Below are 16465 nucleotides of genomic sequence, written 5' to 3'. Positions count from 1 at the left end.
CATCAGCATACAACAAATGGGAAACACAAATAGGCGCCCCCGTGAAAGGACCTACTAAAAAGCCCTCCAATAAACCCTCAAGAACAGCCTTATCCACCAATCTAATCAATGCCTCCATCACTAAAATAAATAGCAATGGAGAAAGAGGATCCCCTTGACGAAGGCCTCTATAGGTCGGGAAAAAAAACCCACTGGCGTACCATTTACCAAAACAGATACCCGCACAGTAGAAATGCAAAACTGAATCCACGTACACCAAGTCTCTCCAAACCCCATACGCTCCAAAATATACAGAAGAAACTCCCACCGAACATTATCATATGCCTTCTCAATGTCCAGCTTACAAATCAAACCTAGTTGCCCTATTGAATCCGGGAATCCACACACTCACTTGCCACCAACACTGCATCCAGAATCTGGCGGCCCCCACAAAAGCATTTTAGGACTTAGACACCATTGCCTGCAAAACCCCTCAAAGCCTATTTGCCAAGACTTTAGCTAAAAGCTTATACACACTTCCAAACAAACTAATATGCCTAAAATCCCGAATATCCTCTACCCGTCCCCCCCCCCCCTTCTTAGGAATCAAAGCCAAGAAAGTCGCATTAAAACTCTTCTCAAACTAGCTTGACAAAAAGAAAACCTCCAAAGTTGCCATCACATCCGTCTTAACCACACTCCAACAATGATGAAAAAATTCCATGGTAAAGCCATCCGGACCTGGCGCCTTATCCCCACACATCGCCCATAAAGCCCCCCAAACACCTCTTCCTCTGTAACAAGGCGCTCCAAAGCCGCCCTATCGTCCTCCAAAATCATATCAAACTGAACCCCTACCATTCCTGGCCGTCACTCCCCTGTTTGCGGCCGAAACAAATGCTAATAAAAAGCCACAATCCCCTCCTCAATCTCCTCTTCCATGTCTAGATCTCGACCCTCCGTCTGTTAATCTGATTCACCTGACGATGTGCATTCGCCATCCGATAGAAGAATTTTGTATTTCGATCCCCATCTTTAGCCACAAACACCGGGATTTCTGCCTGAAATACACCTCCTCCATACGAGAGATACAGACATAATCTTGTCTGGCTGCCTCCTTGCTAGTAATGTCATCAGGCAACAAGCCCCAATTAACCTCTATCTCATCCAAAGACTGAAGTAAAGACACCACCTCCGCCTTTTGGCCCTCTAAATGACCAAACACCTTTTTATTCCATCCTTTCAGATCCCTTTTAAGTAGTTTCAATTTCTGAGCCAACATACAACTAGGCGAACCTATGACTACGTAACCAGTCCACCATCCTCGAACCCTCTCCAAGAAGCCATCCGAGTGTAGCCACATATTCTCAAAACGGAAAGGTGTAGGGCCCCTTCAAACCCTACCACTGTCAAGTAAAATACACCAATGATCCGACACTGGGCGAGGTAGTCGAATCTGAGTAACATTTGAAAAATGCTTCTCCCAACCTCCAGAAATCAAAAATCGATCAATCCGCGACTGACTCTGCCCATTCAACCAAGCGAAACTCTCTCCTGAAAAGGCAAATCCATCAACTGCATCTCATCAACAAAGGAACAAAAAGACCTCATCCACTATAACCCCCTAGTGCTCCCCACCCTTTTTGCCGGCCACCGCACCATAGTAAAATCACCCCCAACAAACCAAGGCTCTGCCCAACGAAAAGCCACATTTTCTAACTCAGCCAAGAACTCGCCTCGATCGACATTCCACACCAGACCATACACCCCATTAAACACCTACCAAAACTGATCCTCCACACACTGAAACAGACAAGACATAGAGAAACTACCCGCCGCCTCCTCCTCCAACTCCTCCTTCACAATTACCCTGGAATCCCAACAAAAAAGTATCCATCCTGCTGTATTGGTAGCTAGCAAATGGAACCACTCCACAAACCGTCCTCCCCAAATATCGCGCACCACCGCCTCCCCTAACACTTCCATCTTTGTCTCCTATAAGCATACCACATCAGCTTTCGCACTACGCAAAACCGCTTTCACTGCCATCCTTTTGTCCCCATCATTCAAACCCCGCACATTCCAAGAAAGAATTTTTAGTCTCATTTCAACATTAGTCCCCCGCAAGTTCTCCGAGAGTCACATCCCACCTTTGACCCTCCGTGTTCATAATTAATGGAACATGCGAAATTCTTAAGCTTCCGGTTCCCTTTCCGACTGGTTTCTGTTGGTTTGACCCCCTCCTTACTAGGAGTCCCTTTCCGCCACGATTCCTCCACCGCTAAGAATAAAGACAAGTCCAATAACCGACTAACCTCACTAATTTGTTCCAACACCCAATCCAAAACTTCCTTAGCCGAAGGTACGCCATTCCTACCTAGCTCTGCACTATTGTGAGACAGCTTTAGATTTGGACCTGTAAAGACCCCCTGTACACCAACCTCCACACCCAGTGGCTAGAGCACCATCAGCAACAAGGAAGTCAGTCCTTCCTCAATATCAAAAGCAACCCTATCGGCCCACGACAACCCACCACGTTGCTCCAATCCAGATGGCACTTTCTCGTCTCCGACGGATGAAAATTCAGACCCAAACCTGTTGCCGTCGGCCTCTAAAGGATACCCATATTCCAGCGCATCACTGTTCAACTCATAGTGCACCACTAGCTAAAGGCCTGAAGTCGATACCACCTACTCCAGCTACTTCGCAACCCCTGAAACTGCGTGCAAGCTACCTGACATCTCCGATAATCTAGACCCAGGCCTTTCCACCAACCCATCTGACTTCCTCGTCGATGGCCTTGCTTCTTTTTCTGTCAATACTTCACCCGACACGCAAGCAGGCTGATCCACAGCCAACGGACCCAAACCTACGTCGTGATGTAGAACTTTGAAGACCCATCGCACTGGGGGGTCCATCACCTAACCCGTTAGATGAGAATTTGCCCCATTGGGCCGATAATGCAACCCAGCCTTAGAAACTGCCAACGGGACCAAATGATCCTTGGGCTTTATCAAAGTTAGGCCCAACTGGACCTCCTTCACCACTTGACTCTTGAAAGACTCAGCTTGGGTCGTAGCATTATGTTCCACTAGGCCCAGGCCCAGAGTCCTTCCCTGGGCCTTCCTTGCAAATGCTGAGCTTCTTCCCTGATACGTAGCATGTGGATTTCCCCATTTCTTGCCCCCAAATCTCTGCACAGTTGGATAATCCCCAAATCTCCGCCAGATTCATCAATCATGCTGCCCCAAATCTGCGCCTTCCTTTGCTGTCGCAGTCCCACGCCACGTTACTGCCGTCTAGGAAGCAGATTCCACCATCAGCCCTATCTCCGACAAGACAGGCAATGAAAATCGCCAAAAGCCCCACTGGACTGAAATTCGGGGAGAGTGCCCTTCTAACAACCCTCGAACCTTCAAACAAACACAACCCAGGAGATCCATCGTCTCGTCCACCTCCAAAAAACCGCCACACCTGTTCCCTAATGGCTCGATACGTCGCTAACCCACGAAGATGAATAGGTAAGCCCAGAACTTGAATCCATTGACCATGTGCCGACGTCGTTGCCTTAAGTCGGGAACAAAAAGCAATAGGTGACCACCATTCCAAAACAAGATCACGCCCAGCAAGAGTCCACTTCCATCGCAGCACCGACGTTGCTTCTCGTCTCGAGAAGAAGACGAACAAGTATTGGCCTCCAACGCTCGACACCTCCACTTTCCCCGATGCTCTCCACCAACAGTGCACCTGGTCGGCGACAGAAGAAATCCCTAGCCCCTTCTCACCTTCCTCTCCCACCCTTCCCACCAAGGCCCTATCAAGTAACCGAAGCCAACCCCCTTCTCCTCCCCCTATAACCACTACGTCATTACGCTCATTTGACTGAGAGTCGACCAGCCTCGTTAGGGGCACTCTCTCTGTTACCACCTCACGCTTCAACACCCTTCTAGCCTTAGCCCAACCATCCCCAAAGCCAAAGCCAAAGCCAAAGCCAAAGCCAAAGCCAAAGCCAAAGCCAAAGCCTTCAATAACCAGTGCAAGCCCCTCCCACCCATCCCCAAAACTGGAATCTGGAAGGAAAATCTACTCCCTTTTGCTTCCTATCGTGGCCACAAACTGCAGCGACAACCCACTATTCTCCTCCCCTCAGACCCATACTGCCACCGTCTGACAGCCCCTAATAAGTCTTCCTATATAGGCCAACCGGCCGACATCTTGTGAAGCCTTCCGAAGCCTTGCAACAAGCCAAACTACTTCAAAACCCGCAAGGATGATTGTCCTTCGAAGACCTTGCTCTCGCTCCACAATTGACAACCAGTGACGCCCAATCCGATCCTCTTCGATCTCTTCGCGTTTAAAAGAGCGGCCCCCTAAGAACAAAATTCTCCAGCGAGGGCCACTTCCCTGCTCCGTTGAGAACATTACCTCTCTCGCTAGTGAGTTTTCAATTTTTGTTTGATTGCTTTTCAATTCAATCCTATTTTTTAATTGATTCAAAACCAAAAAATATGGAGAATAGTTCCGAAAGAAAAGAACTAAGATTAAAGAAGAAAAGAATTTTCAATAGAAGAACACGGGCCACAACCCTACACACAAAGCCACAATTTTTCTCAACTCATTCATTATTCAACTCTAATGGCTAACATCCGTCTAATAATATGCCACATTGGCAACCATGTGGCATTATAACTTATTATTGGATAAATTACGCTTTGCCCCCTAAAGTTCAATCTTTTCCCACTTTGGCCTTTAAAGTTATCCCACTTTGGTTGGTCCCTAACATTTCAATTTTTTCCCAGTCTGCCTCAACAACCAACATCTATCCAAATTTGGATGGAAAATTTCGTGTTGGTGCTCTCAACCGAAAACCCCATTCATTGGTCTCGTTTGGGAAGTGGCTATTTTAGTAGGCTATTTTAGTTTTTGACTATTTTAGTAGGTTAAAATTTTTGTGTTTGGGAAGATGATTAGATTTTTTTATGGTTGGATGTGATGTTTGTGAGAGAAAAAGTGAAATGATTATGGGTTTGATGTGATATTTTGTCTTATTAGCTATTTTAGCCTATTTTGTCTTTTTGTGATTTTTAGCCTAAACTAGGGTATTTTTTTTCTTCCCAAACACCCCCAATATTTCATGTTGGTGCTCTCATCCCCAACCCCATTCTCAATAATACTCCCCCTTCACTACCAAAACCAACTCAAAAATAGCACCATCAACTGCCTTACTCCACCTCCGCACCACTACCATCACCAATACAATACCTCAAAACCACCATCAATCACCATCTCTCTCTCTCTCTCTCTCCCTCTCTCTCTCTCTCTAATTTAGTTGCCATTTCAGTAGTTTTGGGGGAGGGAATGAGACAGTGGAGTGTGGGATTCGAATTGGGGGCAATGTGGCTATCATTCGTCCAATTTTGGATGGATGTTGGCTATTCAAACAAATTGGAAAAAATTCGAAATATCAAAGACCAAAGTGAGAAAAAAAAGGTCAGATTTTCTGCAATTATATCCCTTCTGCCAAAGATAACCACATACAAAAGGTCAGATTTGCAAAAGTCATCATATTAGAATGATAAAATTAACATATTCCCGAAAACAAAATGGAAATAGGAGTAAGAGTGAAGAAGACAACAATGGCAGGTGCACACGGTAACATTATTAACTGTTATATCAGAAGTAAATTAAAAACAGACATTGAGATGCGAAGTACCAATGATTCTCAGCATAGAGATATAAATCTCATGTAGATAGACTATAGTTGAAAAAAACACAAAGCCAGATTCAAATCAATTCATATTAATGCACACATGTTCATGCAGTAAGTACCAATAATTCTCAGCATGGAAGTAACTTTTTTTTTTTTTTTTTTTTTTTTTTTTTGGAAGAGCTCAGCATAGAAGTATGTATCTCATGTAGATGGACTATTGTTGAGAAACCCACAAAACCAGATTCAAATCAATTCATATTCTGCACACATGATCATGCAATATCAGTTTCAGTACAACCCAGAAATAAGGAGCACTAACAAACACACATTGAAGCAATAAATAAATAAATAAAAGAAAAAAAAAACAACTCATATGAACATATATACCTCTGTTATTAGGAATTGCATCAAATTCGTACCATGAATCACCGCCCACTCTCAAATAAATTATTAGATTATGGAGTAGTTAAAGTAAGAATGAAGAGTATTCTAACACTAAAACAATAGTAAACAAAATGCTTCGCCACAAAGGGACAGGCAGGTTAGCATAGTGGAATATCAAATACATTCTGATGTGAGAATGTTGCAATTGCATTACATGAATAAACCAGGTTTGTTGAGTTGGGTGTTTGTTTTGAGAGAAACAGATAATATACTTACGTGGAGGTCATGTACTCTTCATAAAAAAAGTAGTCCAGAATGTATAACTGAAACAAGATGTAAACAAAATAAATATATGAACAAGTAAATTATGAAAGAAAAATTAACAATTGCATAATAAATGTGTTTAGAAACATGAAAGTACCAAATTACCACACAGAATAGTTAGTAGAGTATCATTGATTGGCTCAAGTTGGAATCCTGAACACATTTTGCCAGGACACAGAGATTGATCAGTAGCCATCCCATCATTCCAGCTCTAACAAAGAAAAATCTGTGGAACAGAATTCCATTATTTTAAGAAGTAGCGAAATCATCATTAAATTTGACTGGATTGTGTCATCACAATTTTATTCAGCTAGGAAATAATGATATAGTCCTAAACAGAATGGGAAGCATGTAAGAGGTGAACTTATTTTAAAATGATTCAAGAAAAAAGGATTGTGCAAAAATAATTTGTAGAAATTTAATGTATAAAGAGAAATAGAGAATTGTATAGATATTGATTGTATTATTGATTGACGTATGTTATTAATTACAAATGGTGAGGGGTTCCTTATATAGGAGATGTAGTGGAGTAGGTGGTAGTAGGTGGTAGTGGTAGTGGTAGTGGTAGGTGTGTAGTAGGTGGTGGTAGTAGGTGGTGGTAGGTGGAGTAGGTGATGGTAGGTTTTAACAGCCCCCCGCAAACTCAAGGGGGATAAGAACTAACCAACTTGAGTTTGGAGAGAGGAACAAAACAAGAAAATAATCTGAAAAATAAAAAATGGATAGGAGACACTGTATGGTCGTGTCAGACCGTTGTAGAAGACTGTATGGTTATGGCAGACCGATGTAGAAGCTCGCGTCGGACCGATGTAGAAGACAGTTTATGGGGTCATGTCGGACCGTTGTAGCAGACAATGTTGTGACAGTTTACGGAGTCTTGCTGGACCCTTATAGAAACTAACCGGAATCAATGTCGGGACAGTTTACAGAGTCTTGTCGGACCCATGAAGGAGCTAACCGGAATCAATGTCGGGACAGTTTACAGAGTCTTGTCGGACCCATGAAGGAGCTAACCGGAATCAATGTCGGGACAGTTTACAGAGTCTTGTCGGACCCTTAAAAAGTCGCACCCTCAAAAGGTGTGCCCAATCTTTCAAAAGGCGTGCCATCAAAAGGCGTGCCAAATCCATAAAAAGGCGTGCCATCAAAAGGCGAGCCCAAGTCATAAAAAGATGTGCTGGACATGATGGCGAGGCGCGTCACCACATTGGCTTGCGCGCCCGTTTTGTCGTCTGGCGTCAAGTGGCGCGCGATGCGCGTGTCTGCCATGGCTATTTAACCAAGACGGATACTGAGGCTGAGGCAGAGGCTAAGACAAAAAGCTGGCTAAAAACCTTTGAGAAACTCTTCGTTGTCTTGAGAGAGATACTCTGTAACACTCTGTAACCAACCCTTCTCTGAAACACTTAGCAACCCATAACATGGCCTCGTCTTCCCGTTCAGCTACCCAGAATATGGCCTCTTCGTCCCGTGGTCTGCTCACTCTCTTTCCCGACCTCAACGAGTCAACAAGAGAGATAACTGGTGCGGTGGCCAGTGAACCTCAACCAAGCGCCTCTGGTTTTGCTCCGTTGAACTTTTCGATGCGGTCGGTGGAGCAAAAAATGGCGGTGCAAACTGATATTGAGGCCAATCAGTATACTTTGAAGTCATGTGTGGAAACCATGACGGCGGTCACAAACTTGTCGCACCGGCTGCAGAGTAGGACAAATGAGGTGCAGCAGTTAAACGCCCAACTGGCTCTGCTCCAACGCATGTATAAGGATGCGCGAGCAGAGATAAGTGTGCTAAAGGCGGAAAACAAGGAGCTGAAGCGGAAGGCCACCGTGATGTTCCGATTTGGAGGTCCGCCATATACTGCAATGGAGGAGTATGGGGGAGTGAACGTGCTCGGTGGAGGAGGAAGCACAGAGGCAGCACCGTCAAGGGCCGCTCAGGACGGAGGCAAAAAGAAGAGACCGGCGGCAGAGTAGAGAAAGGATAGAAAAATCCCGCCTGTGGGTGTCCGTCTGCAGAAAAAGAAAACAAATCGTTTTGTTTTTGTTTTTTTGTTTTTTTTTTTTTTTTTTTTTTGTTGTTTTGTGTGTAAAAATGTGATCGGGGTTTATCCCTGAGAGGAATAAAATATGGTTTGGTGTGCAAAGCTATATGGTATGAATGTAATTTGAAAACGATTAAAAAATAATGTGAAAGAAAAATAAAGAAAAAAATAATAAAAATATATTTGAAATCAAAATGAAAGATGGGGAAAATAAGGAAAGTGGTTTGGAAAAAATAAATAAAAATAATGGATTTTGAAATCAAACAGAGGAGAGAGAGGGGAGTAATATAATAAAAAGAGATATATATATATATATAAAATAAAGAAGGTGGGGAACAACATGATAAGGGTGTATTTTAAAATGATAAATAAAAGAAAGTTGAAGACAACATGATACCGGTGTGTATGGATGTGATAATGAGAGTGAAACAAACTTGGTGAGTGTGATTAAATAAATAAAAGAAGAATGGGTGTGCTTTCCTTAGTGCTCCTCTCTCTGCCTTCAAAGTCGAGATTGGTCTCTCCAAACGAAGGCTCAGCATTCAAATCATTGTAGTCCTCTGAAAAGGTTCTAACCATGTGCCACAAAATTGGCCCCACCATTATTTGCCTGATAGATAGATGGCTGGAAGCCCTTGACAACACCAGCACCACATATGGCACCAAGGCACTGCATCACTATGTAGAAAACAGCCCTTGTTAGGGACAGCTTCCTTGCCAGAAACAATTCAAAGGTCACTGCTGGGTTAATATGTCCTCCTGAGATACCAGCAGTGCAGTAGACAAGGGCAAAGATCATACCACCAAAAGCCCAAGCAATCCCTTGAATACCCACAGAGACACACTTGGTAGGTGCCCTAACAACACCCATGACAGTCAAAAGAGTGATGTATAAGAAGAGGAAAGTGGCCATGAACTCTGCAATCCCAGCCCTGTAAAAGGACCATGATTTCAACTCCCCTGGCTCAAACAAGGGAGCTGGTGGTGGCTCCTTGTAGTCCTTGTCTGTCTGAGCTACTGTGCCTATTGGTTGTCTCTCCGTGAATTTGTTAGCTCCAAGCTTCACATCCTCTTCCTTACCCTCCATTGTTGCTCTGTTTTTTTTTTTTTTTTCTAGAACTGTGTTTTTCTCTCCTTTTAGAGACTGAACTAAACAGTACTAGAAAGAAAAGGTTGAGAAGGTGGTGTAGAGAGAAACCGAAGAGAGAGTTGCCGAGAGAGAGAGGTTTCCCTCTTCATCTCAGAGAGAGTTTATGCATGTTGTGTGTGTGTGTGGCTACTGTGTGTCTGTGGAGAGAGACCCAGCTAGAGAGAGATGAGAATGGTTGATCTTTGTATGTAGAGAAGTCGCCTCTGGTGGCGGCGAACTGGAAGCTATATGTATTGATAGAGATGACAGCGGAATAGGTTGAGGTCCGGCGGGCGGCTAAGGTGAGGTTGCCGCCCGCCGGGAAAGCGAAAATACTAGGTTCTAAACCTGCTCTGATACCATGTAGAAATTTAATGTATAAAGAGAAATAAAGAATTGTATAGATATTAATTGTATTATTGATTGATGTATGTTATTAATTACAAATGGTGAGGGGCTCCTTATATAGGAGATGTAGTGGAGTAGGTGGTAGTAGGTGGTAGTGGTAGGTGTGTAGTAGGTGGTAGTAGGTGGTGGTAGGTGGAGTAGGTGATAGTAGGTTTTAACAGCATAATTTATAATTTAATGAGGTTTCGCAAAAATAGTGATGTTGCATATGGAAGGAAAAACAAACACGACAAATGAGATGTGCACTATACTAACAGGATAGCAAAGAAAGTGAACCATGACATCAAGAGCAGGAAAGCAAAAATGTCAAAAGTTGAATTAAAAGTACATCTACAATTAACAATTTTCTAAAGCTTGAAACCGAGAATTAGATTACTGATGCATTTGTGAAAGAAAATAAAATTATACATGAATTAACTTAAATGCATGGTCTGAATAAGATTCCACAAGAGCAGCTTCAAAGGGAAGCATTGCCAAATTGAAGTTTGGATTACATACTTGACGTCAGTGCCCATAAATTGAGGATTTAGCTGCATTACAAACCACCTATTGGATGACACAATATAGTAGCAATATCAAGAAGACTGATGATTAATTAAAATAACTCTTCAAGAAAATTAAACAAACATAGACAGATACATATATATATATATATATATATGTTAATGACACAATATGGAAAATAAATTTTAAGTTTGACAAGTGTGGGTATCTGAATAACCACCACCACATGGCAGCCATGGCTGCTAAAATCTTGATCCGGATCTTATCATCTTAAAATTTATTCAGGCAAAGTCAGTTTGGATCGAGCAGAAAATCTCTTGCAAGTAGGATCTTCTGATCCTGATAGTTGGATCTTGTTGGATCATGGAATCCCGATTCGAGGCCGATCCTACTAGTGCTTTATATGTGGCTCCTTTTTTCTTTTTCTTTTTCTTTTTCTTTTTTTTATAATGTTTGTGGCCTAAACACCATTTTTTACACCGTCCAAACAAAACAAAAATAAGCCATATTGCATTAAATAAGCCATAATTTGAGAAAGCTAGAGAGTCGAAGGAACGTCTCTAGAATTCAAGCATCTCTCTCCCTAACCCACTCCACTCTCAAACGGATACTTGTGGGTGAAAATGCTGCAAGTTAAATTCTCTCTAAATCCCTTTTACACCAATAGAGATTTGTGGTCAGTTAAATATGCATGCAGCCATATATCCTTCTCATAGAAGCTAAGAAGAATCTTATTGGGAAAAAGAAAAACTAAGACAGAAACATTTTTGTTCCAAGTACTGGCCCAAATCCTTTTTGCTATTCAATTGAAAGCTACTTATCCCACAGGAATCACTGCAAGTACCAGTCATGAATTAGGTTTCCTGTGACATGAGGCTTCAGGGATGAGCCGTGATCACGTGATCTGCAACCAGCCATATAATGTGACGTCACCTGGAATTTAGAAATGAATAAATAAAAAGAAAAGTGAGACCACAGTTCAAAAGAAAGACATAACTACGAGTATCGATTTGCTTAAATCACAAGTGTAATCAGTTATTGTTATGACCACGTCAAGATAGCAGTTTATGTCAAGACAACAGTTTTATCTCTTGGTCCAACAAAGTTATAATGAGGCAAAATGTAATAAAGCCAACCAAGTAATAAATGGAAACAACCATCACCTTGACCAACGAAACAATGTTGTTATACGACCCACCTAGTAAAAACAATAATTATAAAAAAATTCCACCAATTTCAACACATGAAACTACACTTCTTAGATTCTCATCAAAAAAATAATAATAAATAAATAAATAAATTCAGGTTCAAATCCACACACACCAACTAGCAAATCTTATTTCATTCAAATTCCAGTCTTTTAAAATCATCTCAACTCTCTTTTATGATTTCAATAAAAATTTTCGCAAATATTTGGAGTTATTTTATGTAACATTTTTTTTCCTGGATGGAGTAACCAAAATGTTTCTAAAAATCCAAAATCAAATGCATACAATTTGATTTTTCAATAATGAAGACACTCAACCAAAGTTTCCAAATCATACTGCCACAACAACGTGCCTAGTAAGGCTTTTATTAAACAAGTGCAATTTCCTAATACCCAACTCACCCCTTGTAATTGGCAAACATACCTCTTTCCAATCCACACAATGATTCGTGGATTACTAATCCAAGCCCTCCCACGAAAAGCCCCCGTGTATTTTCTCAATCCTCCTCACCATTGACATAGGGATTGACAAAAAGACATAAAAGTATGTAGACAAACTAGATGATATCCTCTTGATAAGGGTCAATCTACCCCCTTTAGGCAAGTACTATCTCTTCCAACTTACCAATCTCTTGTCAAAACTCTCAACAACCACGTTAGTAGCATGCAAATACCCACTTCAGAACCCAAATTAAGTGCAAAAGTCACCTCGTTATCTACCTCTCCCAGCTGAATAAGCTCACTCTTTGCCAAATTTATCGCCACATAAAATACACAAAGTTTCTACCTCCACCTCAGTGAAAATAATTGTCTTATTGCCAGAGAGCAAGTGTGCCACTAAAACTTTAACCCCCTTTAGACAAATATTGTCTCTTCCAAGTTCCAACTAGTCAATTTCTTCTCAAATCTCTCAACAACAACATCTTAAAATGCCTTAGCCTTAAAAGAAGACCAAAGAGGAAAGCCCAAATAAGTAAGTATGCAAAAACCACCTTATACCCCAAACTAAAGTCTCCATGTTATCTACCTCTCCAAATGGGTTAAGCTCAACCTTTGCCAAATTTATGAACAAAAACTACCTGCACAATTAAAATAATTGTATAATCAGCAAAGAGAAAAAACTTGAACCCCACGCCTGTCCCCTACCACAAAGCCCCTTATGAAGCAGTTGGTTTAAAGTAGACACTTCTGTGCAAATTTGATTATCATAGATGTGACTTATTTGATTTAATTTTCAAAGTGTGGGTACTTGTATCAAGCTCAATATGTGGTAAGCCCTACAGGTGCCACATCACCAAAAACCCACCCACGTGGCAGACCAATAAGGCACCACGTCGGGCATGTCGTATGTTTGCTACATGGCGAGCCCTACAGGCGTCATGTGCCAAGGCAGCCAAGACTATATTCTTAGCCTAAGCGGGAGCATACATATAAGCCCAAATATATCTAGATATGAAGAGCCCTGCAACAGGCAGCACCATGGCCCCAGGGCCCATGGTCCTTCATACCTCGCTCCAAGGCCAAACAACAATACAATCAGCTCCCGGCTCACTTGGACTTGGATTGATAAACAATGGCTCTCCTAAACATTGAGATAGGTCTGCGGCCCAACCTCCTACTTGGTCGCTCAGAAGCAAGCCCCTCTCTTAAACATCGAGATAAGCCTGCGGCCCATTCTCCTACTTGGTCGCTTGGAGGCGAGCCCCTGGCTCTCTTAGACACTAAGGTGGGCCCTGGCCCATTTATCTACTTGGATGCCTAGGTTGGGAGCAGGACCCAGGCACTACTGCTCGGGATCATCAGAGGATACTGGACTGATGGCTGAGGTCATGGGATCGTCGAGATGTTTGTCTTCTTGCTAAGACAACTCCATCTCGACCAGGCTTGGAGAAGAGGCAACAATGACCTTACGTTCATGTCATCCGATGCATATACGAAACGTTACCTTCTGCCTGCCATGAAACGTTGCTCTCCGCCTGCCGTCAAGCCACAGACAGCAGAAGGGCTTATATCACTTCTGGCAGAGTTGAGGAGAACGAGCCACCTGTCCAACAGTTTGCTTGGGCTCCAATACTCCTGCGGCCTATATAACGTATCGTATATGCAGCGAGACACAACAACAACAATACAACCAAGTTTCATACTTAAACACCCTCTCTCACTTTGCATTAATATTCAAGGTCTATCACTGCCAACCTCTCCCTCTCCAAGCTTGCCTTGACGTCCTCCTCTCCACCTCCGGTGATCTCAGGCCATTGAAGTGCCCGCCATCTTCCCGGACTACCTCTAACCACACCTCTCACCCACACAAAGAAAAAAGTTTTGGGCTAAATTATGCATTGAAAAAAAATTTTAAAAAAAAACACCACCCTAAAAAAAGGGGGGGAAAGAAGAGAGGAAAAATAAGAAAAGTAAATTCCTCTACTTTCAAAAACTCAAGTAACCCCAAACATGATAACACTAATAGCACACCCTGATGATGTTACTCTGTGAAGATTAATAATGTTAGACAATTCACGACCTACAAAAAGATATTAGTCCACCGGTTGAAGTTGCCAATGTTTACCAAAGAGCTACAATTTTATATAGCCTACATATACGAAAAGATTCCAAGTAGGGCATAATAGAATTGACACTTACAAGAAAACTAAATATTGAAGTTGTGGACAAAAGCTCAAGTCCTCTGTCTGCCATTGCCTGCAAGCATAATTCATATTTATTTGTCTGTACAAGAAGACCAAGTAATGTCAAAATCTTCATCCAAATATCTCAACGTTAATGTTATATGTACACGTACAAATGCAATCCCAAGCAAAGTTTTTAAAAGTGAATGCGTAATGTGAGACATTTTACCCCTCATGAGGCGAGGTCTAAGAAGCATGGACACTTCTAAGAAGGTGACGTATCCATGTCGTGCCCGTGTCGGACACCGACACTCTTTGAACACATGTCCGACACTCTTCAAAACGTGTCCTATTTTTTTAATTTTTTTAAAGACCTGGACACTCTTTGGACACTTGAAGGACATACGTGTCAATCGATTAGACACATGGGAAACTAATTATAAGTTTGAACAAACCAATTTAAGATACAATAATAAAACAAAAACCATATAAATTTATAGGAATTAATGTCATATTACATTTTTTATTATCTTTAAATGATATATTCATATATATAACATATAATAAATATATAAAATTATATATTTCATGCGTTTCTCCCACGTGTCGTATCCTACATTTTTTGAAAATTAACATGTCGGCATGTCGGTATCGTGTCACGTGTCCGTGTCCATGTCCATGTCCATGCTTCTTAGGGCGAGGTGCAAGCTTTAAGGTGTTAAGGCGTAAGCATTTCAAATTCTGAATTTTCATATTTAGTAAATATTTTAAAACAATAAATAAATACATCAAAATTAAATATAAAGGTGTAAATACTTTTATGCTCAAGGTTCACTACAAAGAAGGAAGCTTTGCTTTATTGAAAGTGAAATTGGTATTCTTAGCTTTAGTGATCAAGCTTCTCACTGAGCATTAACTTTGTATTTTTTCTTAATTGGTCATTTATTTAATTTTTCCTATAGAATATAATTGTAAAAAAGGTTATTTTTATTTTTTATTTTTTATGTTTAAACCATCTACTAGAGTAAATTTAACAAGACCCTAAAACAAACTCTTCGTATGCGTACTCCTAACATGCTTATGTGTAAAAGGCGTACAAGACGCAACTAAGGTGCATGTCTCAAACTGTGTGTGCAAGCCTTTGGCAAGTAAAGCCTAAAAATCAAAGCCTCGAGGGATTTTGCCTTAGGCGAGTATTGAGATGAGCCTCAGTAAAGCCTTTTAAAACTTTGATCCCAAGAAATGGCTAAAAATTATGTTATCATTGTCCACCAAATTTGTGGTGTCAACTATTGCCCAATTCCTACACCGCTTAGTTTAGACAAATATATACATAAAGACAGTACTTAGAAGAATGGGTGAATTACACTAATAGGCTCTATAGTTTGGGACTCATATCACTTTGGTCCCTAACTTTTCAATTGTGATACATTTGACCTTAAATTTTGAATATTGTTCCAAATAAGGACAATTGAAGATACTATTGTTCAATTTTAAGGGCAAAATCGTCAAATTGATAAAATACAAGCTAATTTGACAAAAATAAATATCAAAAAAATATTTTTGATTTTTTAAAATAATTTCTACCCATCAAAGATAAAATTATGTAAAATTGATAAATCTTTTAGACGTTTATTTATTTTTTTTACTAAATTGATTTTTATTATATGTTTGGATAATGATCATGTAATGAGTAGTTGTTAGGTTTTTAATGTGTAATCGATATATTTAATATATGAAATATTTTTAGTTTTAAATTTTTTGATTTAATGGATTGATTTAATAATAATATCAAAGTTGCCACCATATTTGACTTTTGGAAAAATAGAAACTAATTTAATAAAAATAAAAACAGCCACCCATTACATTATCATCATTCAAACACATAATAAAAATTAATTTGATAAATAAATAAATGTCTAAAAGATTTATCAATTTTACATAATTTTATCTTTAGTGTGTAGAAATAATTTTTAAAAATTCAAAAATGTTTTCTCGACATTTATTTTTGTCAAATTAGTTTATATTTTATCAAATTGACGACTTTTGCCCTTGAAATTGAGCAATGATATCTTCAATTGTCCTTATTTGGAACAAGATTCAAAATTCAAGGTCAAATGTATCACAATTGAAAAGTCATAGACAAGTGACACAA

At 40.6% G+C, this 16465-nt stretch overlaps 1 protein-coding gene and 1 pseudogene across 8 annotated transcripts in view; both read right to left on the bottom strand.

Annotated features, from left to right (window-relative positions):
* Positions 1-16465, bottom strand: part of LOC114281293 (uncharacterized) — a 34421-nt gene that overhangs the window by 15091 nt on the left and 2865 nt on the right. The window contains exons 4-8 of one of the 7 annotated variants that reach the window (XM_082891746.1): positions 14327-14383; positions 11324-11412; positions 10474-10521; positions 6495-6623; positions 6350-6396 (exon numbers count right to left, since the gene is read on the bottom strand). In XM_082891746.1, the coding sequence (XP_082747872.1) occupies positions 6350-6396; positions 6495-6593 (146 nt within the window). In that variant the 5' untranslated portion in view covers positions 6594-6623; positions 10474-10521; positions 11324-11412; positions 14327-14383. Of the gene's footprint in view, positions 1-6349; positions 6397-6494; positions 6624-10473; positions 10522-11323; positions 11413-14326; positions 14411-16465 lie in introns of all 7 variants that reach the window. The other 6 variants (XM_082891751.1, XM_082891752.1, XM_082891745.1 and 3 more) reach the window with 6 other exon arrangements.
* On the bottom strand, positions 8776-10129 carry LOC145801193 (aquaporin PIP1-3 pseudogene; annotated as a pseudogene). The gene has a single exon (XR_014342272.1). The product of XR_014342272.1 is annotated as an aquaporin PIP1-3 pseudogene (transcript).

This window comes from Camellia sinensis, chromosome 10, assembly GCF_055761805.1.
Source record: "Camellia sinensis isolate YWXY chromosome 10, ASM5576180v1, whole genome shotgun sequence".
Lineage (NCBI taxonomy): Eukaryota > Viridiplantae > Streptophyta > Magnoliopsida > Ericales > Theaceae > Camellia > Camellia sinensis.
Note: the sequence above shows the minus strand (reverse complement) of the source record. Positions and strands in the feature narration are given on the sequence as shown.